Source organism: Molothrus ater, chromosome 5 (assembly GCF_012460135.2).
Source record: "Molothrus ater isolate BHLD 08-10-18 breed brown headed cowbird chromosome 5, BPBGC_Mater_1.1, whole genome shotgun sequence".
Classification (NCBI taxonomy): domain Eukaryota; kingdom Metazoa; phylum Chordata; class Aves; order Passeriformes; family Icteridae; genus Molothrus; species Molothrus ater.
Window position 1 is genome coordinate 50,458,810 of NC_050482.2, and position 24,826 is coordinate 50,483,635.

The window sequence follows — 24,826 nt, forward strand, 5'->3', positions numbered from 1 at the left end:
TTGCTTTCTTTCTTCCTTCGGCTTTGTGGTTTTGGTTTGTTTTTTTTTTTTTTTTTTTTTTTTTTGAGACTCAGAGTGCCTTGTTCAGACTTGAGTAGAGGCATGGCTTTGCTTTCCAACACCTCTCCGCGTGTTTGTTTCACTCGGGGTTCGGGGGAAATCTGCTTGGGGAGGCTCTTCCTGAGGCCAGTACTGCCTTTAGCCGTCCGGCAAGAGCCGCTGGACGGCCGGCCGCCCGTGTGCTCGGCCCCGGGTCGCGCACGGCTCCGCCCGCCGCTGCGCAAAGCCGCCGCGTCACCCGCACCCGGCGGCGCTGCCCCTTTAAGAGAGGAGCGGTGACGTCATCCTGTTTCCCCTCCTTCGCGGGCAGTGGGCGGTGCGCGCGGTGCCGTGCGCAGGCGCCGAGGGAGGGCCGGGCCGGGCCCGGCGTCGCCATGGGCTCCTGAGGCCTCCGCGCCCCCGCGCCGGTGCCGGCGCCGCCCGCGGGGCAGCGGGCAGGGCCCGACCCGACCCCTCCTCGCCCCACCGGGCTGGGCCGCGCCCGCCCGCCCGCTGCACGGTAAGACGTGGCGGGGGCGGCTGCGGGAGCGCGGGCCGGGCAGGGCCGGGCCGGAGGGGCCGCGCTGGCGCGGGGGTGGCTCGTTGAGGCGCCCACGGATTCGCCTTGCGCCCCGCCTCGGCCCGGTGTGGTCGCTGTTCCCGCTCCCCCGCATTGCTCCTCCCGTTCCCCGGCGTAACCCGCGCTACTCCTCCCGTCCCCACTCAACCCTCCGCCCCTCCCACGGTGTGCGCCCCCTTCTCCTCAGGGCTGCCCCCGCTATTCCCCTCCGCGCACATTCCTCCCGCATGGCCTCCGTACCAGCGCACACACCGCCCACCCCCGCGTCTACCCGCAGCTCCCAGGGCAGCCCCCACCCCCGGGCAGCCCACCCCATTCCTTACTCTCCCTCCTTCCCCGCAACCTGTCCTTGCTGCAGCTGTTCCGCTCTCCCTGTGCACGCACACGCCCCAGCACAGCCCCTCGTTCCCAGCGCTGTCACGCTCCTTGGTGCCCTTGGGTGGGTGTCACTGTCTGCACGGGTGTGTCTGTCCGGGGTGGGCTGGCAGCTCAGTAGTCTGTAGTAACGTGGTGGGCACCAGGTTTGTGTTTGCTGGGTTTCCTTTGGTTCGCGCTGGATGGACTGACAGATGCCTCGTGCATGTGCTGGTGTGGTAGGTGTGTGAGGAGGCTGATACTGTGCCTGCGTTCTCTTGCACTGTAGGTGAGTTGTGGTGGGTCTTGTTCGGATGCTCATGGTAACTCGAAATTGCTTTGTAAAGGCTAAAGTCAGCCTCGGCAGCTGCAGCTTGTAGTGGAAGGAGGGCTTTGGAAGAACGTGTGCGTGACTGAGTTCTGATGAATTGTGGAAAGGGACTAGAGTGATTTCAGGGACAGCTCTCTGAAAGCTGCCTGGAACACTCTGAAGCTGTCAAGAGTGGGTGGAGGAGGAGGAGTGGGAAATCTAGAGGAAATAGTGAAGATGGGTTCTGCTTACAGAAAGTTTGAAATTGTTCTTGACATGTAAGGAGCTTGAACAGGAGTAATTATTGAAGACATCAAGCAAGACAGGTTTCCCCAGAGAGAAGACTGTTTACCTCTGTTAAAGATAAAAATAGAAGACATTGATCAATAATAGAGCAAAGGCTAATAGGGTGAATAGAAATGGCTTTCCTATCCTGCAAAAAAAAAAGAAAACAATCAATGAAAATGTAATAGAGCATACATTGCACTAACAAAGACTTGGCTTTTTTAATACAGCAGTTAACAGTGCCTTTGAACTTGTGTTGCTGGAAGTTACCCTTTGGTCTAAGAGCTTAGCAGCCTCCCTAAAAGGGAACACAGATTTCTCTAGAAATGTTCGTGTTATTCAGGTTTCTAATACTAAAGGTTTGTATTTGTGTGATACTGTTTGTCAAAAAAAATAAACTCTCACGCTTTTTAGGATGTTGGCTAAGTACTAAACAATAGAGGTTTTGGGAGAGCTTTTCTTATGGTGGAGGTATCCCAGAAAGGCCTACTTCAGGCTTTCTTTTCACCATTGTTCCCAAGAAAATTGGTTTCAAAGCTGCTCTGGTCTAAGGGAGCAGGTTTTTAGGTCCTTAATACTGTCATTATTACAGTTGTGCTGTAAACCTTAGGTGGCATGGAAGCAGCAGGTGGGTGCCTCTGCATCTGGAGCGGGAGTGATTTGGTCTTGCTGCAGAATGGCTGGGAAGCTTTACCAGTGAAGTCAGCGTTTCTGACCAGCTCAATGGTGCGGGCAGGTGTTTTGCTTTGTGATTCACTCAGGTCTCTGCAGTCAATTCAGAGTGCTGAACGGGTGGAGCAAGGGGATGAGCCAGCCACTCCCAGCCACTGGGCACCTTTTGGACTTCAGTTTGTCTGTCTCCTTAGGACATGTGGCAGTCAAAAGGGGAAGGTTCTTAGATAAACTGGTCAGAAAGTGAAGTTCAGTGTGACTAGCTGTTCTGGCAAAAGCATTCCGAGCTGTCTGGTCTCTAACCATTTGACAGAATCCAGCTAGAAATCTGCCTTGTCCTCTGTCAGTTTCTTTGCCTGTTAGCTGGTAGCAGGCTGGGAGGTGAGCTTTTGCAATTGGGGATTAGGATTCTTTTCTTCTCATGGATGAAAGAAGGGTGGGTGGGTTTTTTTCCTAGCACAAAATAGCTTTTAAAACACCTCCTTCCCCCTCAAAAAAGGTAGTCCCTGTTTCTACCCAGTTCTACTGCTGCACTAACTAAAGCATCTAATAATCATGTTTTGGTGTAAGATGACAACCTTTTAATTTCCACATGGGGAACTTATCCTTCATTCCTTCTCCCTTCCTGTTTTGGTTTCATTTTTGATTGGCTTATGTTTACATTGAGGGAGATAAGTTGTTACCTGCTCCTTCCAGCAGAAGTGCCTGTTTCATTTTCCAGCAGCTCTAAGGGTATCTTTGAGCTCTTGTAGGAATGTCTGGTGGAAGCAGTGAATTCCTCAGGAGATGTTTGTTGTTTGGTCCTAGCTGCTTCAAGAGCCCAGTGTTGTATTGAATGAAGGTTGAAGTGAAACACGAAGTTTCACATCAGACTTGCTGATTCTGAAGTGCCATTGCTATGACTCGTTTTCTCAGTGTTTCCAGCCTAAAACTGAGGAAAGCAGCAGTGAATGTACAGGTTGATCTGTCTACAATATGAAGAGGACAGCACAGCCTCAGAGAGAAATTGCATTTAGCCTTGGTACAGTCAAGTTTTCTAGTACATGCCTGTGTAACAAAGCAGCTGGGTGTTATTGAGCGGCCCTGGCTGGGGGCAGAAGCTCTTCTCTGCTTTAGAGTTTGTGATTGATTGTGCTTGTCAAGGTCCTGGAAATTTGAGGTGCTGTAGGGAATAGCACTGGGTTGGAGTTTTGTGTGCTGGCTTGCCTAGCTGTTTGCTTGGAGCGCTGTGTCTGTTGTGTGCTGTTCTCGCTTCTTCCCAGACTCACTGGGGTTTGCTTTCTTGTGGTGGAAGAGTGGTTTCCTGTCAAGACATCACACCCTGCCAGCGTGCTTAGGACTCTGAAAGCAGTTTGACACTGTGATAAGATGGATTGAAACACTTAGCTAAAACAACTGTAAAATATTACAGTGCTTGAACTGAAAACACCCTTATAGTAAGGGATTTGGGGTATTTTTTTCTGGGGTTTGGTGGTTTTTTTCTGTGCATGGACAACTTTTTTTTTTTCCCTGCATGGACTACTTTTGGGGGAGAGCAACTGGACTTGTTTTCAGAGCATCAATTCCCCAGGAAAGTTTTGGAAGTGAAATTCTGCCAGATAAAGCTGTGAGTTGCAACCACCCTCCAGGAGTCTCACCTCAGAGTCTCTCTTCTAAGAAGAGGCAGGGGCTGGAGTACTTGCTCATAGCTAGGTTCTCTTTAAAAATCAGGTCAACCTCCATGGGGTTTTTGTTTCTGATGGTGTAAGTAACATGTCTGGGAAGGCAACAGAGCAAGCTGTGTCCAGGGAACATACAGTGTATAGGCAAGCTGCTCAGGAACTGTGCTGTATCTGGTTTTGACCAGGTCTTTATAGCCCCTGAGGGGAATAATTCACAGGAACCTGAAAAGGGAAATAATTGACATTCTACCTGCAGTATTAACCCATACACTACCTGGATATTTGTCTCCCCACCCTCAAGTCTGTCTGTGTATTGAAAGGATGGGAATGTTGCTATTATTATCTTACAGTCACAGTGCCTGGGAGTCTGCTGATACTGAAAGGATCAGCTATTTGAGGATGTTGTGTAATGAAGAGTGACCAAGAGCATAGAGAGTTGGTGTCATGGTCTCACATTTTTTGTGTCTAGCCCCAAAGCGTCCATCTCTGCCTGGGTATTTTGTACATGTGGCCCCCGAACAACTTGCTAGTAAAAAAAAAAATCCCTCTGATTCAGCAAAGAAAATGACTGCAACATGTTACACAGTGCAACAGTAAGGCTTCAAGAAGGAGATGAGATGAAATAATACCTTAAAAGCTGACCTTGCGGACCCAGTGTTCCCTCCTCAGGCTGCAGAACATGACATGGATGCTGTTGGAGGCTGATGAGCTGATTGCTTGGGAGCCTGCAGCTGCCTGGTTGTCTCCAACACAGATACAGCCTCAGCAGCAGTAATGTACCTGTGTCTCTGTCCAGGTTACTTGAAATGAACGTGGACAAGTCAGTCACTTCAAGAGGCAGGTTAGAAGTGAGTGAATTTCTCTTCCTGGCTCACGATATCTTGTCTCCTCCTTGCTCTTTTTGCTATGAAAGAATGGTTAGTGGTGGGTGAAGCTATTTGCAGCTATTTGTCCTGTCAGCTGGGAGTGACTTCTCTCCTCCAAACTCTTCTGACTTACAGACTTCCTTTCCCCCCTCCCAATGACTTTGTGATGGCACTGCTTTTTACAGGAGTCTGAAGCCAAAAGTCATTCATACAAATTCCCTTTCAAGTAACTTCATGCAACTGCATAATTTAATGTCAGAGCGTCTGGAAACATTGAGTTGAAGCTTTGTCCTTTTTTTAAGCATGCACCTTCTCAGGTTGATGCTTGGCATGATTTTTTTCTCTGTAGAGAAGATGCATTGCTGCTGATGGCTTTTGGTATAAAGAGACTCCCATGAGTCCAGGAATACAAAGGTCCTAATTCAGCTTTCAGAACTTTGTAGTATTTTTATTAACAAAATGGCTTTATAGTGAGTGTGGCCTTGCATGCTTTGTTGAGACTCACTGATTTTACTCCTGCAGCATTCATCACTGCTACATGTCTGCACCAGAGAATGATTGCTGGGGAAGTCAGATGTGCCATTGCTCTCATATGCACCACCACACAGTTGCCTAGACCTCTGATAAGATGTTTAGGTTCTTTCAGCTCATTTACTTGCTAAATTGAAGTGTGGATCTGATCTGATAGATTCTATATGTCATCTTCTGGATGGAGAAGTATACTCTAATGTATTAGAAAAACTTCCTTTGTGTGTGACTGCCACAAGTTCAATACTTTTCCAGGCTGCTGTAGAGTTTCAGTTTTGGTTCTTCTTAAAAGAACCATATATCCTGTGGTAATTTTAAAACTGTTGTCTACCCTGTCTTGGCACTCAGAGGTGGGAAACAAGGAATGCAAGTGTTGGTGGAATAAGTTCTGATTTTACTTTGTTCTTGAGAGTTTGGAAAATGAAATGCAAACATCCTCTGTCATGTGGGACACAATTGTTTACAACACATCCTTTTTTCTTCTTGCCTCTTGCCCCTCTGCCAGTTGCAGAATATCTTCACACTCTTTCTGTGTTTCTCCCCTGGGAGCAGAGGGCTTGCCTGGTTTGTGTGGAGTTGGGCTGTTGGGAGTATGGGAAAGGGATGCAGTGCGTGGCCCAAGTGTATTTGATCCTGTTCTCAAAGCAGAAAAGGTTGGGGAACATCCCTTCTCCTCCTCTCCCTCCCCCTTTCTCTCTTTTTCCTGTCTCCTTCCAAAAAAGGGACTAGATGTTAGATATTGACCTATCACAATGTGGGTCGGTCCACAAAAAAAAAAAAAAATAGGAGGAGGAGGATGGGGGGAGGAGGGCTGTGCAAATACAGTGAGACAACAGAAATTAATAGAGCAGAAAAAAACTCTGGAAAGAAGAGTGCATGGCTCAGGGTAAAAGGGTTTTGTTGTTGATTGTGAGGTTTTTAATGGGCGCATGGGGAGGCGAAGCTTCTCTTAAGGATGACTATAGGCTAGCAAAATGGGTGGGGGCTGTGTGAGCTGCATGTGCAGAAGATTTTTGTGGTATTCTCAGATTTTAGTTTCCCTAAAATGAGAAGCACAGGAATGTGACCTTGTTGAAGGTTAAATTGTTTGTGTGTACAGTGCAGTCTTATGTGTATGTAGGCATGGGATCATCTCTTGAGTATGGCTTAGTGGGTGTGTACCTTGCCATGTGGTTTGGTCTGCCTTAGGTGCCTGACTCCTCTACCTTCTGCTTCTGAGCTGATGGCTCCCTGCTCCACTCTTGCTGACCCTACTGGTCCTCTGTCCCAGTGACGCTTTCCCTTGTTTCCCTGACTGTACCGACAGCTGTGAAATTGTGACTGGGGCATCTCTTCAGACTGCTCACTCCTCTGAAGAAATAACACTGAGGAGAACTGCATTTGGATCTGCACTTGTTGTGCAGACAGGCAAGCACGTTAAGCTGCCATGGGGTGCAGCAGCTGCAGATGCAAGCGCTGTGTGTGTTTGTGAGCCTGGTGAGTGCCTGTCCTGTGACTGAGCACAGCATTGCTCGTGTGTGTTCACAGTTACCCATGTGTGCCTGTGTGTCAGGTGTGTATTGTGGCCTGACTTGGACCGACTTGAAGCTAAGAAAGCTTTGCCTAGCATGAGCAGTAAAATGTAGATGAGTTGTACTAGTTAAAATTGCATGCCAGGTCACATTCTTAACTCTGATTGTTTTGGAAGTGCTACTGGAGAGCTTAAAAATGCTCTGTTGGGACCTTTTCATGTCTCATAGCTAAGTAAACTAGATGCTACCCCAGAGAGCAAAAGCAATTTAAGAAGTAATAAATGTGAAAGCATTTGATTTTTCTTGGATTGCTATCACTGATTTCAGCTGTGCCAATGACTCTCTTACTGTGTAGTGTAGTGCTATTTTGTCCTATCTACCTGCTCCTTTTCCTCTCTTTTGCCATTTCAGCTGGTGATGCCATCCCTTTGGGTGTTGAAAACACCTTGGATTAATTATTTATCATATATATCTAGCACAATAGAAAGAGCTGGTCCCAGTTGGCAATTCTAGGCATTGTTATAATTAAAATGATCTAAAATAAACATTCAACCATTTTGTCCTGTGTTTTTGTATTCCTTGTAAGTCTAGGGCACATTGTCAAAAACATTAAGCTACATAGAGCTCTTGTTGTTTGCTCTGTCCTAATAAATGCAGAAAGTTCAGGCTCTGATTTATCTACTGCATGGCACTTCTGTATTGGCCTTTTTGGATCCAGAATAAAGATAATTTAATGGAGAAACTCTTGAAGAAATAAGAATTTGAGGGGAATGGGAAATGTTTTTGTGGTATTTTAACCAAGTTCAGTATGGTGGATATTTAAATCAACATGACTGTGGAGTAGGTTTTAAGGAAGAACATTGTCTTGTCCTGTAGCTCTCCAGGAGAACCTTGAAGCCAGGTTGTGTGTGTGTTTTTTGTTTCATGTCTTGTACAGCAGAAGGAGGCTTAGCTGTTAAGACTCTTTCATGGGATAGCTTTGTGTATCATTCTTTGCTCACTCAGCAGTTTAGAAATTAAATACTTTCAGCCTCGGATGAGATGATCTATTTTAAAACCACAGATTGTTTTTGCAGATGAGAGAGAACAGCTTCCGAGTCCTGCTGTTTGGGGTTCTTTTCCTTTTGGCACTGGGGTAGGTCTTGATCAGAGCAGGCGAACACCTCCTCCTTTACTAGATTGTGTTGAAATATTCAGATGTACCCCATGGAACTAAAGGACCATGCCTGAAACTTTCTTCCCTCCTCTTACACCACTTTTGTTGCATCAGAAGTGAGGTTTTCTTATTTATGTTTGTTTATGTAGAAATAGCTCCTCCTCAGTGGTAACATTTTCCATGCCTTTATGCAAGCCAAAAATGAAGTTTTTTGTTTTCACTTTTGCCACATCCTGTCTGTTTTCTGTTTTGAGTTTATTTTCAGCAGAAGAAGCTGCCATGTTAATGTTGGAGACAGGAGGTCTCTGTTTCCAAAAGATACAGGACTGGCAATGTGCTCCTGATGGAGAATTAGTGTGCTGTTTTTTCTGTGGATGAAGGCCACGTGGACACATCCCTGCTACTTTACATCTGTGTGGTGTCATTAAGAGAGCTGGTCCCCATGCCATTTGGAGCTTCTTTTCTATCAAGGATCTTTGTAACAGTGTTCTGCATCTCTGGGTTTTTATCAGGATAGTTATCTTGATAGAAATAGCACAGGCTTTGTTTTGTTTTCTTTTCCCTTCCTTGCATTGAGAGTCCCCCCGATACTCCTAAAGTGTTTTCAGAAGATGCGTTAGATAAGTGTAAGAGGTACTAGTGTGATGTTTAAGCTAATGCCCTGGCAGCACAAGGCCTTGTCTTGCTCTAACATACATAACTTGTGATGACATCTGGGCAGGAGCAGGTGACAGCTTGTAGGGGACGGGAGTGTGATCCCTGCCTTCCATGTTGGGAGGTGGTTGTATATAGACCTCAGCACTGCCAGAAACTCCTGTAACCCATGTAGAAGAATCATACTAGCTCTGATCCAAGTTTCTTGTGGCCATCCTGGAATACACCTAACCTGTGTCCAAAAGTCCGTGTGTTTATGTAGGTGTACTTTTATGTGTGCTTGTTTCCAGTTTCCAAAGTTTGGTGCTTTTCAGGTGTCTGTTGTGGTCCTGTAATGTTGCAGGTTACCTCCACGGGGAACAAGGTAGTCACTTGGAGATGGGGAAAGCTCCAAGAGTGAAATCTAGAAGTGTTGAAATATTTTCCTTTGATATGTTAGGAGAGCTCTCCAGAGAGGGAGAATAAGTGTGCAAGGAACTTTACTCTTCCTTGAACTGAAAGCAATGATGAAACAGGTGGGAAGAGAAAACAGGATATGGCAGAAGAGTAAGAAATGCTTCAAAATTTATTTTGCATTAGATTGGTTTGTATTGCATTGGTAATTTGGGTTTCCAAATGCCCCTAATTTGACATATGGTAATGTCAAGCACTTTCCTCGTGGTTTGGTACCTTGCAGTGCTGGGAACTGTCTGGACAGAGAACAAAAAGATGGTTGTGCCAGGGAGCTTAAAATGCACAAGAAACAACAGAGAAATACAGCCAGCTGGGAGGAGCACCAGGAAAGAGATCACAGCCAGGAGGTGATGGAGGTGAATAGGGAATAGCTTTATGGCTGTTGGAAAGTACCTTTTTACCCAGGCATGAGAGTAAGCAGGAAAGTGTGTTGTGGTGCTGGCTTGGGCTGTGATGGAGGTAGGTGTCTAAGAAATAAATGTCAAAACACATTCACAGTGTAAGAGGGAAGCTGCTGATACCAAGGTACTGGATCTGTACCTTATCAAGGCAGTATTTTTGTTGTGACATGTTCCCAGGTAGTACCTTTTCTGGGCTTTTGTGGGCTTGTGTCCTGTTGCACAGTGGGAAGAGACATCTCAGAAGCAAGGCCTGTTGAGACGAGTTGCCACAGCCCACCCTCACAATGCTCTTTTTAACAAGGCAGAAGAGGAGCTAGCAGACTGAGCTGGTGGCAGTGAATGAGCTGAAATCCACTTTCCTGATTAAAGCTCCAGTCATCTGTGCTATTACCTGTTTCTTAAGTATAGACTGGAATTGCTCTTACAGCTTCAGCTTCTTGCATGCAGTAGAATTTCATAACAACAGCTTTGTGCACTACTTATACCTGCCACTGTAGCTGTGGTGTGTGGGACTTGAGGAGATTAGAAGGGATAATTTGGAAGGCTTATGTTAATTTTGTGGATTTTGGAGTACAGCGTTCCTTCATGTTTCACTAGCAAGGAGAATGAGCTGCAAACTGATGCATAGAACCAATAAAAGGTGTCAAGGAAATAAAATGCTGTCCTCAGGGGCAGCCCTGAGTGCTCATGGGTGAGGTGATTTGGGTAGGAGATGTAAGCCCTGTTTGTAAGAGTGTTTGTATACTTTCTTTCAGAACACAGTGGTGGAAAAAGTTATTAATTTCAATGACTGTGTGAATTTGAAGGAGATTAGGTGAAGAATGATGCACAGTCCTGTAATTAATGGCTGTTGATGTATAATCACAAGGGGGCAGTGTTAAGATTACAAACACAACTTCAATTTATGACTGACCTTGCTTATGAATACATAACCCTTGTCATGACAAAATGCTTGTTGATTACCTTTTGCTGTTTTTACTTATTTTTAAATGAGTGCAGAGACACAGAAGAATTCCCTTTCAGATCCTCAGTTCTCTTGATGTTACTGCTGCTGCATTTGGGTCTCTGCTGCTGATGTGGTTTGATTAGCTGGAGTGTGGAGGTGCAGGCCCTGTTTCTCCTGGCACCTCTGGTCTGCTGTACAGATCCTCTCCCCCATGAACTTTTGGAAGGGCTTAGCAGCTTCCTGTCTTTCATAGCTCCCAAAGTGCACTGGGATGTGCAGGACTGCAGCTGGCTGGACTTTATTTAGGGTTGCGTTAACCACAGGTGCATCTGCTCTGATTTCATTTAGATGTGCCCTTCTTGAGCTTTGTGGAAGCACTCTCAGCACTGTGCATATTCAGTTGCTTCAGAAGTTACTTGGGTAGAAATTCCTTTCTTTTAAAAGCAATAAAAGCCTTGCTAACTTGTGACATCTCCACCCTCCAGCCTCCATCTCTCCAAATATTTAGATATAGTACAGATGATGAAATGTGTGTGTTTGTATGCTTAGAAAACTCAAAACTTAAGTTACATTTTCTGTACTGATCAGGACTGGAGAGGAGTTATCCTACTGTAAGTGCAGTTATGGAAAGCTGTAACTTGGAGCAGGGATCTATTAGAAAGAACAAAGAAAAGCCAGGTTTGACAATTATTTTGTAAATTAAAGCACAGCACTTGTGCAGCTTCACCTATAGTAAGACATGCTTAAACAAATCTGAGTGTTTCCCAGGACATTTCTTTTTCCCCCATGGAAGAAAGCAGAAAGGAGGTAGAGTGTGACATAAGGTAACATCAGACTGCTGCACACTGGTGATACGAGTGTGTGTTTTGGAAAAGCCTGTGCTAAAGGGGCCATTTTTGTGCCTTAGTGTGCATGTGGAAAGGACTTGCTACTGGCACTCTGCTTTTAGTGGGTACCTGTTCCCTAGTTTGTGCTGTGGCTTCAGTAGAGCAGGGCTGGAGCAGTTCCTCTGTGAACATATATTCTCTTTTGTGTTCTGTAACAACCTGTCAGTAGATGACAGATGTGTCCTTCCCTGGTGCAGCTGTAAACTCTGGCAATGGATCATTGGCCTTTCCAAAGCCCTTTCCATCCACTGATCATAAAGGCCTGTGTAGGAGCAATGACTTGAGCTTTTATAGAAGTGCTCTTCTGAAAAATATTAGGAGGTTATCAGAAGGAGGCAATATTATGCTGTTCCCTTTGATAGGGAGATCAGAAGCAGCTCTTCTAATGGATAGAACCAATGGCTGCCTACTTGTGATCTTGGTTTAAGTGGATTATCTTCCTACAATCCAGAGGTCACACTAGAGCCTGCTTATGACCAAATTGAAAATAATAGCTATTTTAGATCTTAGGCCTTCAAGAATTTGTTCCATTGAAAGAAGATGGCTTTTTAGCTAGGAAATGGCCAAGGGTCATGCTGTTTTGAAATCTTGCATATTCTTGTGTTCTGTATGTGTTTTTATGTGTCAGCTAGCTTTTAAAAGCCAATCAGGTTAAATTCACATCACGTAGAAAACAATGCAAAATTAGTAACATTAATAACAGGCTGGCTAAATGTACTATGCCATACAAATCTTGGTAAAAGTGTGACTTTCATGCTGTTCACACTGTCAAAATGAGAAGAGCTTTCAGTTCATATCCTTCAATGAGAGTGCTTTGGGCTGAGTGTGGTTTTCAGCATGGCTGTAGGAGAGGTGGGTATTGCTTGCTGGAGGAATTAGGATATTCTTTCCTCTGCCCCCTTCCTGCACAGGGACACTGTGGCACGTGTTCTTGTTGCTTGTTGCTGCTTGGCAGGCTAACCATGACAGTAGGACACAGCAGAATAGCCTGTACTCTTATGGAAAACAGAGATGTTAACTTAAGTGTGCCTGTCATCTTCCAGTAGGGATGGTTTAGATACTTCCTTCTGATCTTTTTACAAGGGTGTGTAGTGATAGGACTAAGGGAAATGGCTTTAAACTGTGAGTAGGTTAAATTAGATGTTAGGAAGAAATTCTTTGCTGTGAGAGAGGTGAGACAGTGGCACAGGTTCCCCAGAGGACTTAGGGATGTTCCATCCTTTGAAGTATTCAGGGACAGGTTTGTTGGAGCTCTGACCAACCTGGTCTAGTGGAAGGAGTCCCTGGCCCATAGCACAGGGCTTGGAACTAGATGGTCTTAAAGGTCTTTTCCAACCCAAACCATTCCATGATTCTGTGATCTCTGGTGAATGCTGTATTCATCTTATATATTTTTATTGCAGAATGGGGGTGATGAGGGCAGTGGCCAGATTTCATGATCTCTGGGGGGCTGTCAGAGGTTTCTGAGTGCCCCATGATCTGTTATATCACAAGGAGTGGCTGTGGCAGACACACCCAGGTCCTGTTCACAAAGCATGTGAGCAGCCTGGTGGAAGGCATGTGAGAGGTGCAAAGTTCTGTTACATTCCTGACTCCTTTCAGCTGAGCTCAATTGCTTTGTGATTCTCTTCCCTGACAGGTCTTGGCCCGTGGGCAGCTCTTTAGCAATCCCAACTGGAACCTCACACCAAAAGGCACCATGATTATGATGACTGATGTCACTGCAGCCCCCAGACTGGGGTCAACTGCCACCACTCCAGCTGTGGCTCCTAACTTCTCCTGGATGCCAGAGGATGGCAGCCCCACAGCTGTGGAGCAGCCAATATTCCTCATGACCACTGCTGCTCAGGCTATCTCAGGTTTCTTTGTATGGACAGCTTTGCTCATCACCTGCCATCAGGTAAAACCCTGTCACTTGTACTTCTCATCCTTTCCTTTTCCCCACATGAAGAACAGACCATTTCCATAGTGTGAATGGAGAGGAAGCACACTCTTTAAAACTAGCAGGTGTAAAACATTTGACCATCTCTTGAAGGTTTGTAGAACGGTGTGTTATCTTAGGTCATCCTTTCACAGGTCTTTAGCTGAATATTGCCATTTTTTATTGTGTCAGCTGTTAGCTAAAAGATCCTAGTCACCTGTTGTTTGACATTCCTCCTTTGATCTCCTGTGCCAGTGGATTCCACAGGCTGAACTCTGCTGCGGAAAGGAGTAGCAGGAAATGTTTCATTTTAATTTTTTCCTCCTCCCCTCTCTCTGGGGCAGGTGTCCTGGGAGCCTGAGTAAGTCAAACCCTGCATCCTGTTCTCTGCCTCTCTTTCATGCAGTTGTCATGTGAACTGAAAAATACAGTGGGGAAACACAAGCCCTGTTATTTATCAACCCATGTTTTGTACCTGTTGGATTGTAGATTCCAGAGTGATGACTAGAATGTTGAAAAGTACAGCCTATTGATGGAGTACAGGGGCTAGTGAAGGTAAAAAATGGATTAGTCACAGATGAATAAGAGTAACACCTGCAGTTCCATCAGCTTGGGTAACAATTACAAGTGCCATGGATCCTCCTGTCAAATTGATCACCTGCTGAGGGTAGGAAGAAGTTTTCCTGTGCAGTATAGCATTGCACAGTTAGGCATTAATGGCCTTCTCTGAAGAAACCCATGGAGGTCAGTGCCAGAGAGACACTGCTGATTGAAACACGCTGTTGTCCTTTTACACGGCAGCAGTTCCTGTGCTCTCCCAGGCACACGGATCACTGGGCTCTTCTGATATCCCAAGGGCAAAGCTTGGAGTCATCTGAACTCTGGTGTCAGCTGTCTCTGTGCTGGATGAGATGTGTCACTGGGATTGTCGCAAGGCAAAAATATCTCTGAGGTTTGTTAGCTTACTTTCAACCTGTTCTCCTCAGGAAATGAGCTTTTTGTGAGCTCCTCATGGGTCAAGAAGAGGAATCGGAAGTGTTTTTGAGCATTTCATAGGGAAAGGAAACAGAAATATTTTTGAGCCCTTCAGTCAGTTTTGACCAGGGAGGAACAAGCTACAGACAGCTGGGGAAGCACAAGCCCCTCTCCCTTACAGTGGAAAAATGAGAGTGTATGTTTTTTTAGTCTCTGGAGAATCCTCATAGCACCCCAAAATGCAGGGTGAAGCTTCAAACAAATGCTTGTACCTCTTCTGGCAGCAGAATCAGTCAGTGGTGAGGCACATATGTAGTCAGCTGGCTGTTACTAATTCCAGCAGCTGGGACAGCAGCTTAGTGAGAATTGCTGTACAGAGGCCTTGCCTCTCCTGACTCCGTGGTCAAGAGAGTGTACCCACAAATCGTGCTGAAGCTCTGCCTGTGTTATTAGGGCATTGCAGGGGTTGTGCTCATCTTCAGGGTGTGCTTGTGGTCAGTACCTTTTCGGGGAGGTGGGTATTCTGTAAAAAAGCATCTTAGGTGTGGGATTTAATGATGTCTAAGGAACTGTGAGTGGTGGGAGCGGGAAGGGTGGGGATGCTGTGCTCTCCCCAGCCAGTGAGTTAGAGGGATTGGCATGTGTGCAGTCAGACAGAACAAACTGTGTGGTTCCTTTGAACACACTACGTGAGCTCAGTGCTCCCTTGATAGCTGACTCTTTGTGGCTGTGCTGTCACCCATGTGCAGAGTAACACCTTTTGAGCAGATGGGCTGTGGCTTATCAGCTATGGGATGTACTGTAAAGGGCTCTCTTAGGTTGTTTCAGGTGAAAGTCTCAAAAGCATCCAAAACAGCCAAAAGAGAGAGTGTTCGCAACAAGTGTGTTTTTCAGAGAAAAGCAGCCTGCAATGTAATGAGTCTTAGGTACTTAAAAGAGGATAGCAGGAATGTAGAACTAATGACTGGAAAAAAAGTTTCACAAAAAACCAAAAAGAATGTGGGCAAGGTTATGTGAAAATAAACCAATTCCTTATAAGAAACTAGATTAGAAATGCCTCCATTTTCTCTTCCCTTTCCTTCCCCCTGTCTGCAAACTAAGGGTTGCTATATCAATGCCATACGATAACAGTGATTTATCTTTTCTTTTATGTTCATCACCTTGAGGCTGCTGGAGGCAATCGAGAGGTGATTTAGTGTGTTTGTTTTTCCTGGCCCAATTGACTCTCCAGTTCTGCTTTCTCCTCTGTGCTCCATGTACCGCTGATCCCGCTCTCCCGTGCGTCTCTCAGATCTACATGCATCTACGCTGCTACAGCTGCCCAAACGAACAGCGCTACATCGTTCGGATCCTCTTCATCGTGCCCATTTATGCCTTTGACTCATGGCTCAGCCTCCTCTTCTTCACCAATGACCAGTACTATGTTTACTTCGGCACAGTGCGGGACTGCTATGAAGGTAAGGAGGGGTCAGACAGAAAATGGGGGGGTGGAAAGTCTCTGCCCTGAGAGAACTTTATTTCTGGTTGAAAACAGCATTTCAGGAAAGAGTGTTGCTGTCACCTACTGAATAGCGTGCCTAACTGGATGACCATGGCTTGCTTAGTGACTGAAAATCATAGAATGGTAGGATGGTTTGTCTCAGGGCGGACCTTTGAAGATCATCTAGTGCAGCACCCTTGCCGCGGTCTGGGACACCTTTCACTTGGTCAGGTTGCTCAAAGCCCTGTCCAACTTGATCCTCTCCCTCACTGGCCTCTGAGTATGAGCCTTCCCTCCAGGATTCTGTAGAGACTAAGTTTATGGTTTTCTGGGGTCCTTTGCTTCAGGAAGGTAAAAACTTTTGGTGAAGCCAAAAAATCTGATGGTATCTGGGTGTTAGAAAGTGATGTATTGTTTAGCTCCTGCCTCTTTTAACAGCACTTAGCAGCCAGACACTGCTTTGTCCTGTGTTCCTGGTGCAGCTTGTTAGCAGAGTATTCTTCTGGTCCCATCCTGGGGCCACTCGTGTGCTTGCACAGGGTAGCACAGTGGCCATGTGCTGGGGCTGGTAAAGTGCTTTGGAGTCCTGTAGAAGAGAGGGTGCCATGTTCAGGAGGAGCGCCTGCTTAGTTTTGGTTATCTGCTGCAGTGATGTAATACCACTAGCACTGTATGTGAGGGAAATGGTTACTTTCCTGTAAATGCCATTGTAACTTCCCTCCTGGTCTCATCCTGTAAGAAGCCTCTCCCCACTCAGCAGAAGATACTGCACTCTAGCAGTGACTTTTTGAGGACAATTTCTCACCATACCCTCATTAAATTCTAAATCGTTGGTGCAGTTGTTTTGGTGAGATCTGCGATGCAGAGAGTTGCCCCTGGCCACGTGATCAAGTTAATCAGCTGAAGAGACCAGCTGGCCTTCCTTCACGTCCGCAACAATGCTGTGGATGCAGCAGCAGATGGCAAATGCACACACATGATGCAAGAAAGCATCTTTATTTGGGGTCTGGGTTTTTTCTTTCCCCGCCCTGTGCGTGTGTATGAGTCTAGCAGGAAGCCTGCTGCTCTCCTAGCAACAGCCACTGTCCCTCTGCCTCTCTTGCCCTGGGAGTTTGCAAGCATTTGAACATCTGCTCAGGAGGCTGCCAGTGCTCCAGGGTTCACTTCGGCAGGTTGACCTGTGTGAGAAAACTACAAGTGGGGGTGAAGACACCTTTGGAAAGCAGGTTGTCTCCCTCACTTTTTCTGGGGATTGCTTCAAAACAGCCTTTTTGTCTCTTGCCACCCACCTTCTTTATATTTTAGAAAGGTTTTACATTGCAAAGTGGGCTATTAGGGAATGGAGGAAGAAGACCCTACTAGTACATTTTGAAAGCTGTCTTAAGCCATTTATGGACTGTATTTTGTAGTGTGTGTTAGGAGGAGCCTGTTCTAGTTTTACTCTTTCATGTCACTGCTTCTATACCAACCAGGGTGTCAGAAACACTGATACAAGTAGGGTTTGTTTGGGGTTTTTTTAATGTTGGTATCGTGAATGCCATCTAATGGATGTGGATGGGAAAGGGAGAATAGTTCTTTGCTGGTGTGATGAGCTTTGCTAGTTAGCACTTCTTTTGGGGATGAATGGGCAGATATTTCTCCCTCTTGTTTTGTTTTGTTTTCTTCCTCTGATGTCATCTTTTCCCTAGTGCTTGGGGAATGGGCAGCTGGTATTGTAATGACCACATCAGAGGGCAGGGGTCACTGGAGGACAATAGGAAAAGCTTAGCTTTTCTTCTCTGGGTGCTGGGTGCTGTCAGCTAAGTTGCAGGAAAATTGAAGGCAAAAGGGGTTACCACAATTATTTAAATAATTTTTCCATGGTTGGTGTTTTGTGTCCTAATTAAAGCTTTGGCAAAATTATTACTGTGTGAATTTCCTTCAATAATAAGGATTACAGATAGAATGACAATATCCCAATTACATACATAGAAGCATGTATACCACTGGCTTTTATGTGCCATAGCAGTCTTGCCAGCTAGACACATCTACAAGCCACAAGTAAATGTTTTGAAACTGTAAGTGTTTTAGGGACCGTGGAGTATCTCTTTGCCAGGGCATAGTTTAGATGCTTATAGAAGAATTTGTCTGACTTTGGAAGATCATTCATGTGGAAAAATTGACCTCAGGTCTAATAACTGGCTGCTCGGGGAGATCAGCTTCTCAGTGTTGTACATTATTAAGTTCCTGTTCTTATTTTAAAGTTCCTTGAGACTGCTGTTTCTATCCCAGTTATTTGGGGCAAAAACCAGGATTTGGGTGTTGTCATTCCAGGGAGTGTCCAGACACAGGTGATCATAGAATATAATGTTGCAAGAAGGGTCATCTGGTCTGTCATTTTGCCCCAGGGCTGTCTGTGTCAAATGCAGAAGTACAGTCCTTGCCCTAAAAAATCTGACAACTTCGAGGGTCCAACAGTAATTACAACAAGTCAAGAGAGTGGCAGACAGGGTGTATACAGGTTCACTTCATGCACATTTAAGTGAGTTTGGATCCCATGAAAAGGAGATACATCTGTAGTTATGGGGAACTGAAATGGGTCAGAGTGTTAGTGGTCAGTCTGTTTGTCATCTGTAACAGGTTTCTGGGGAAGGCAGAAAAGAGGTGGTCTAAGGAGAATTTTATTCAGCACACAAGAAATTTTATCTTTTTGAGAAAATGAAGAACAGAGCCTGTTTTGCAAAAGTCCCCACAAGACATGGAAACAGAGTTTCACTGATTGTTATAAACTCTTTGTTTCTCCAACTCTTATGTCTATAGCCTGGTTACCTGGCAGAGACAAACTATGTTCATCATCTAAAAGGTTAAATACAGGAGATAACATGTGGCTGATGGATCAGAGATACCTTTTCCAGATTATTTAGTACCAGTGTAATGTCCTGGAATAATGCACAGGAACCCTGTAAAGAATGGCATCTTACAGATGCCAAATAAAACAGAGACTGACCACAGTTTTATATGGTTCTGTGACCCTTTTGGCATGAGTCATGGAACTGGCCTGGGACCTTGGCCAAACTCCCATTCAGATGGTCTTGTGAGTGCTGAGGTAGGATGATAAATGCAGTGAAAATCTGGAGTGCTTTGAAGAGAAAGGTGCTGCATAAGCAGTCCCTGCTAATGTTTGGTCTATTGCCTGTGCTTTTGGTCCTTGCACCTGTTTTGAAGTTGGTTGTCATTTTACTGTGATTGATGTCTTTGCAGCCTTTGTAATATACAACTTTCTCAGCCTCTGCTATGAGTATTTGGGAGGGGAGAGCTCCATCATGTCTGAGATCAGAGGGAAACCAATTGAGTGAGTATTTATTGTGCTTACAGCATGACGCTGTCCTCCTTCTGTGCCCATCTACTATTTCTCTATCCCTGTCCTGAAAAACTGTGTCAGGTGGCAAGTGTCTGCTGGAACTGGGCAGCATGGATGATGATGATTTTACCTTGCTCTGAGACGGATCAGGCTGATCACATCCTCTTAGGCAAGCTGGACTGATTCACAGTTTTTCTGGACACCTGCCTGTCCTTTGTTTATTTTCCTACTCCCTTCTCTTCCTTTGAATCTTTTCTGTCTTCAGTTGATTGTGTGTCTCCTCTAGGATCTATATTTCTCCCCATGCTATTCAGTGACAGGAAAAAAAAATTGCTGTGTATAGTCAGGATGTTGTTTTAGACACGTCTCTAGAAGACGGTACGGCCATAACTGCAGTCATTGTTGGAGAAAGCACCAGTCCTGCAACTTGGCTACAGAGAGGTGGATAAAGAGGGTAGGAATCTTGCACTCTTGCCCAAATCTTGCTTGTGAACTCTGTCATCTTGTGTTGGTTCTTTCAGGTCCAGCTGTGTGTACGGGACTTGCTGCCTGTGGGGAAAGACATATTCAATTGGATTCCTGAGATTCTGCAAACAGGTATGGGCTGGAACATTCTGCAGAAATTAAGTGTGTGGGGGTGGCAGTGGTGCCTTTTGCTGCTGAATTTCTGAGATCTTTGATCGGGGCTCTAATAGCATTTTGAGAGGCCTGCAGACTGCTGAGAAGAGGAGGTGTTTCAGGGTTGGTTTGGTGTTAAGAATTATTTAAATATGTTAAGAATGATTTTAACATTTTCTACTCAACCCCACACCAGGAAGGCCTTAGTTTAAGACACAAGTTATCTCCTGGAACTGATGTTAATCCTAGGAAGAAACTCTCTTAATTTCTGGGTTACAGAGGTCCCAATTCCAAGAAATTGATGTCTGTGTTGTGTCGCAGACACCCCACAGTTGTGTAACAGCCTCCTGAATTCCCAGTGCTGCTGTTGTGGTTTGGAGCTGAGGAGGGGTGGAGGTTGAGCATGACACATTGGTTTGTAGGCGGAACCAAGTATTGCTCACCATGTGTGTCTGTCTGTGCTGAACTGGGTATGTCGAGGGCGGGTGGATGGGGGAGGCCTAAACCTCTATACAGCCCTTGTCTGCTCATTGCAGGTCAGTCACCTCTGGCTGTCATGAAACAGCAGGTGAATTTCAAGGCTTTGCTCACTTGCTGAAATGAGCACAGAAGGAGGCAGTGTGAAGCAGGTCTGGTTCTTTGAAAGGGCTCAGGTCATTGTAATTTCAGTCAGCAGGTCTAGATATTTGCCCTGGCTTCTCCTGAACAACATGGCCCATCTTCTGTGTTTTAGCAATATGCAGGAACATCAAAAGTACAGTGCAGCCTCATGTTAATATCCAGTGTTAAGCTGTGCTGCACAAGTGGCCATTTTCAAAGGACTGCTTCTTTTGCTTATGTGCTCTATTTGTCCCTGCCCCATGTTTTGTCCTTACAGCTTTTCTGTTTTCTTGCTTCTTAATTTCTTTTCTGGTCTGAACCCAGTATGTTACTTCAGCTGTTTCTCACATGTTTCATCTGGACATCCTTTGGTTGATTCGCTGCATTACCTATTCTTATTGCTACTAATGTTAATTTTTACTTTTTAAATATATTGTAAGCAGATGTAGCACCCATGAAAGTGAATGAATGCTGGTGAAATAATTTCCCTTCGACTTCTTGCTTCTCACATCCCACAGCCTCTTGCAGTCACTACCTGGGTTGCACATGTCTGTGTTTGGAAAGTTTGTTCACAACAGTGAAGACTAGAAGCACACCTTGGGGTATGGGGAAGATGTGTTTTTTCTGCTGGCCTCCCCAAATCCCAGCTCTTTTGGTAACTCTGTCTTTGGTAGATACTTTGCTTTCCTTTTGCTGGTATCTCACAGCAATTTTTCAACTCATGCCTGCCCTTTGCTAACTGCTAAGTCTGCTGTGGATGCTGTGAGGGAGGTGTATTGAAAAGAGATGCCTAAATACTTCCATCCTTCTTGGCTTGAACTTAAATATTGTCTTGGTGAGAAATTATTGATGTCAAGGTTCACTTTCTGGTACTTCTAGACTTTCAGGATTTTTGGGGAAGACTTTTCAAGGTAGATTCCTGGGAAGGCTAGTGTGAAAGGGCAGCAGAACAAATGTCAGTGCTGACCCGTGTAGTATCCACCATAGTGATGATCTGGAAGAGAAATGTACTGAAAGGAACACCTTGCCCTTTTTAGCCCTGTTCTCAGTATCTCCAGCACTTCTTTTGCCTCCCATCACTACCTGCCCATTTTCTGCTCTTTCTGGTCCCTTTCATCCTGAAGGAATCTGTGTGTTATAAATTTTTTTTCTTACCACCTTCACACTGTCCCCTCTCAGTTTTTCTCAGTCAGGTCCCTGTTGTGGGTCAGTCAGTCTGCCTGTGTTGCCTGTGGACCTTCAGCTGTGAGGTGGTGTGCTGGTGTCTGTGGTGTGAAATAGAAAAAGCTTGTTTCCTTAAAGATGTCTTGATCAAGATTCTTTGCTGGGCCTCTGTCTGGTGACCCTCACACATGGATCACACACCATCCATGTGCTTCCCGTATGCTACAGCATCTTCTAGGGAAGCAGCTAAAAATAGTACGTGGTGGTTTGGATTGCAGAGAAATGGTTAAAATGTCCCCAGATCAGGAGGAGAGGAAGCTCAGAGGATGGAGTTGTTTACCAATTAGCTTGACCTTTTCCAGTTCACATATTTAAAGTGACTCACTAACTGGCATGTGCTGGGGTTTTTAATCTCCTTGAAGTCTTATGACCACTAACAAATTGCATCGTATCCAAAGCAATTATTACTGTTTGGTTTTACCTTCTTTCCATACATAGCCCTCCCCACAGGCACACAGGTCAGCACCTACCCAGGCTCTTGTAGCCTCCTTCAGGGAGACACAGGTCACATCTCTTCAGGGAGACATTTTTAGGCCCATAAGTCTTTCCTTTTTTTAGGACTTTGAAGTTCAACATCTGCAGAAAGTTGAGGAATGCGGTGGCTTTGAGAGAACACTCAGTCCCAATAGGAGCAGTAGTTTATACGGGCAGAACGGATAGAGCTGATCCCAAGTGCCATGGAATCTTTGGGGAGATTCAGTAAAGGTCATGTGGATGACAACAGAATAGCTCTTAACTTGTGTGTGGCAACACACATTGCTGTGTTTACAAAATGCCTGAATAGTGTGGCAGTTGTCAAAAGTTCCTCCTCAAACAGCGGGGTTCCCCTCTGATCCAGGGGACTTTCTTGCCTAACTTTGTGACAGCTATAGACTGGAGTTTGCTTTCCTTCCCCAGTATGTCTCATCCCAGTATGTTAAAATTGCTGTGTCTGTGCCATAGCACAGTGTGAGATTTTTTGCTTTTTGTACTGTTACAGTGCATAAATGTGCTGCAGCACAGCCTGTGAAAAGCAGCTCTGGAAGAGTGGGGCTGACAGCTTCTAGGAACAACCCGTACAGAGAGGTTTTTCTTCCTGTTCTGGACAAGTAGATAGCACATGTACATCTTCTGAAACTCCTTCATCTCCTCTTGGGTGCTGCATCCTCAAACACAATCAATTAGCAAGTGGCAAGGTCAGACATCTTGTTGGGGCTGGATTGCGCTGCCTTGCTGAGTGGTCCCAGTGGATACTCCATTGTGATGCTGTTGGCAGCTTGTCCTCTTGTACCACCTGACTTCTCATTGCTCCCCTCTCATTCCTGTAGGCTACCCTGCAGTTCTGTGTGGTGAAGCCCCTCATGGCCATCAGCACAGTCATCCTTCAGGCCTTCGGCAAGTACCAGGATGGTGACTTTGAGTAAGTGTATTTATTTAGCATTCAAGATTTGGCTGCCCTTTCTCTGTCTGGCTTTGCTTATTGTCTCTGTGTGTGCGGGGAAAAGATGGGAGTACATGGGTTGATGTGCATGAGAAAAGAAGGCAGAGGTAGATCTCTATTAGCTTCATGTTTCTTCTACCTTGGTTTAGGGGTGGAAATGGGACAGGGAGGCAGGAAGGAAATGGACTCTTGGAACTTTCCATTGACAGTGGCAAGGGGAAAACATGCTGAAGTTTCAGGCATTCATATATATCTTCTCTTTTCAGTGTAACCAGTGGCTACCTCTATGTGACGATCATCTACAACATCTCTGTCAGCCTGGCACTGTATGCCCTCTTCCTTTTCTACTTTGCCACACGTGAGCTGCTCAGTCCCTACAGCCCAGTCCTCAAGTTCTTCATGGTGAAATCTGTCATCTTCCTGTCCTTCTGGCAAGGTGAGCTGTTTTTCCCTTCCCTTGCTAGGCATAAAGAGCTCTCTGCAGGGGCTCAGACACAAGAGTTGATAGAGCAGATGTTGATTAATAGACAAAATGTCTTCTTGTATTCCATTTGGTTTATAGTCATTCATTGCTTTTCTCTGGGAAAGCTGTTTTGCACGGTTTAATTTTTGTTTATATGCTCCTGAATCCCTGTGTGTGTGCACAAGAACTTATATTTGGCAAAATCAACTGATAGGGTGAAGAGTTCTCTGCATTCCTGAAACAATCATAAAGCACAAGCTGCCAACATTTTATCTGCATGCTGCCATTTTATTGATTAAAGTGACACATCTAAAAAGTTTTAGTGCTTTTTTAGTGCTCTAAAAATAAAATTTTAATGGTATGTCTGTGGTATATGTGAAGGAGCAAGCTGGTTGGATGCAGTGTGTACTGCCACAGAACCACTGCTGGGAGAAGGACACTCAGAATTCTTACACATGAAGCAGAGGCACCATCGGAAAGTCAAAATTCCACCTAAGCTTAGTGCTTCTGACTAATTGGCTCTAAGCATTTCCCTGTTCAATGCCCTACTTAGGTTTACTGAGTTGCACTTCAAAGACTAATTGAGTAGGAACTTAGGTGGAATTCAGGCTGTTGGAGTATAGCCCATCCTCCCTGTTTACAGACAAACTAATAAGCTGTCTGGTTTATCATCTTGAAGCATCTGGTCACACACATTTCTCTGAAATTCTTCAGCCACTAAGCTGTGGACAGGGAGAAACCTCTTTTTTACAGTGGTGTGTCAAAAACACTAATATGCTTAAATGAAAAGTTCTGTTACTTCAGTTTTTGTTCTAGCTAGTGCAAGTGCTGATGTTGAAAAATGTGGAATATGTCAAAATTTTCTTAAGAAACTATGTTCTTTGGTGTTTAATCTTTATATGCTTTCAAGTCTAATCAACAAGAGGTTTAATCTGTGGAACAGGAGCTAACAAACAAGCTCCAAGTGATGTCCAGGTGTTAGAAAGACAAATTACTTGACAGTAGAACTGCCTTGTTAAGGTTTAGGGATCAACGTTCTTCAGTGACCTCAGGGGAGGTTAACAAAGCTTGGGAAGGGGGATGTACCACAGATAGTGGACACGAAGAATGCAGAATTTACAAGCCACAAAGACATTTGGCAGAACCCCCAAGGTAAGGAAGAAATTAATAAAGATGGCTCAGCAGCTGTGCTGAATCAGCTCCTACAGAGTAAAAGGTAATTCTGGCAGGGGGAGATCATGGCCACTGACCCAGGAAACCACCAGCTCAAAAGGAGAGACACTGAGCACGCAGACTAATTAGCATGAGCAGGGAGAGGCCCATTAACCAATAGAAGACAGAATACTAATTAAAAAGAGAATTAGGTAACTTTTAGCCAAGGAATATGAGTGGCTTTGTTTGGTAAAATGTATAAATAGCAAAAAGCTTTGGTAGTCATCATGCTGGCTTTGTGGATTTGCCAGCCAGCACCCCTTTCTGTGC

General features: G+C 45.2%; 1 protein-coding gene across 2 annotated transcripts in view; it reads left to right on the forward strand.

The window, feature by feature from the left end:
- The first annotated feature begins 430 nt into the window (after nt 1–430).
- The window catches only part of TMEM184B (transmembrane protein 184B), a 30,261-nt gene continuing 5,865 nt past the window's right edge, over nt 431–24,826 (forward strand). The window contains exons 1-7 of one of the 2 annotated variants that reach the window (XM_036400589.2): nt 431–559; nt 12,943–13,203; nt 15,491–15,656; nt 18,920–19,010; nt 19,541–19,616; nt 22,769–22,860; nt 23,148–23,317. In XM_036400589.2, the coding sequence (XP_036256482.1) occupies nt 13,003–13,203; nt 15,491–15,656; nt 18,920–19,010; nt 19,541–19,616; nt 22,769–22,860; nt 23,148–23,317 (796 nt within the window). In that variant the 5' untranslated portion in view covers nt 431–559; nt 12,943–13,002. The remainder of the gene's footprint in view (nt 560–12,942; nt 13,204–15,490; nt 15,657–18,919; nt 19,011–19,540; nt 19,617–22,768; nt 22,861–23,147; nt 23,318–24,826) is intronic. The other variant, XM_036400588.2, reaches the window with a different exon arrangement.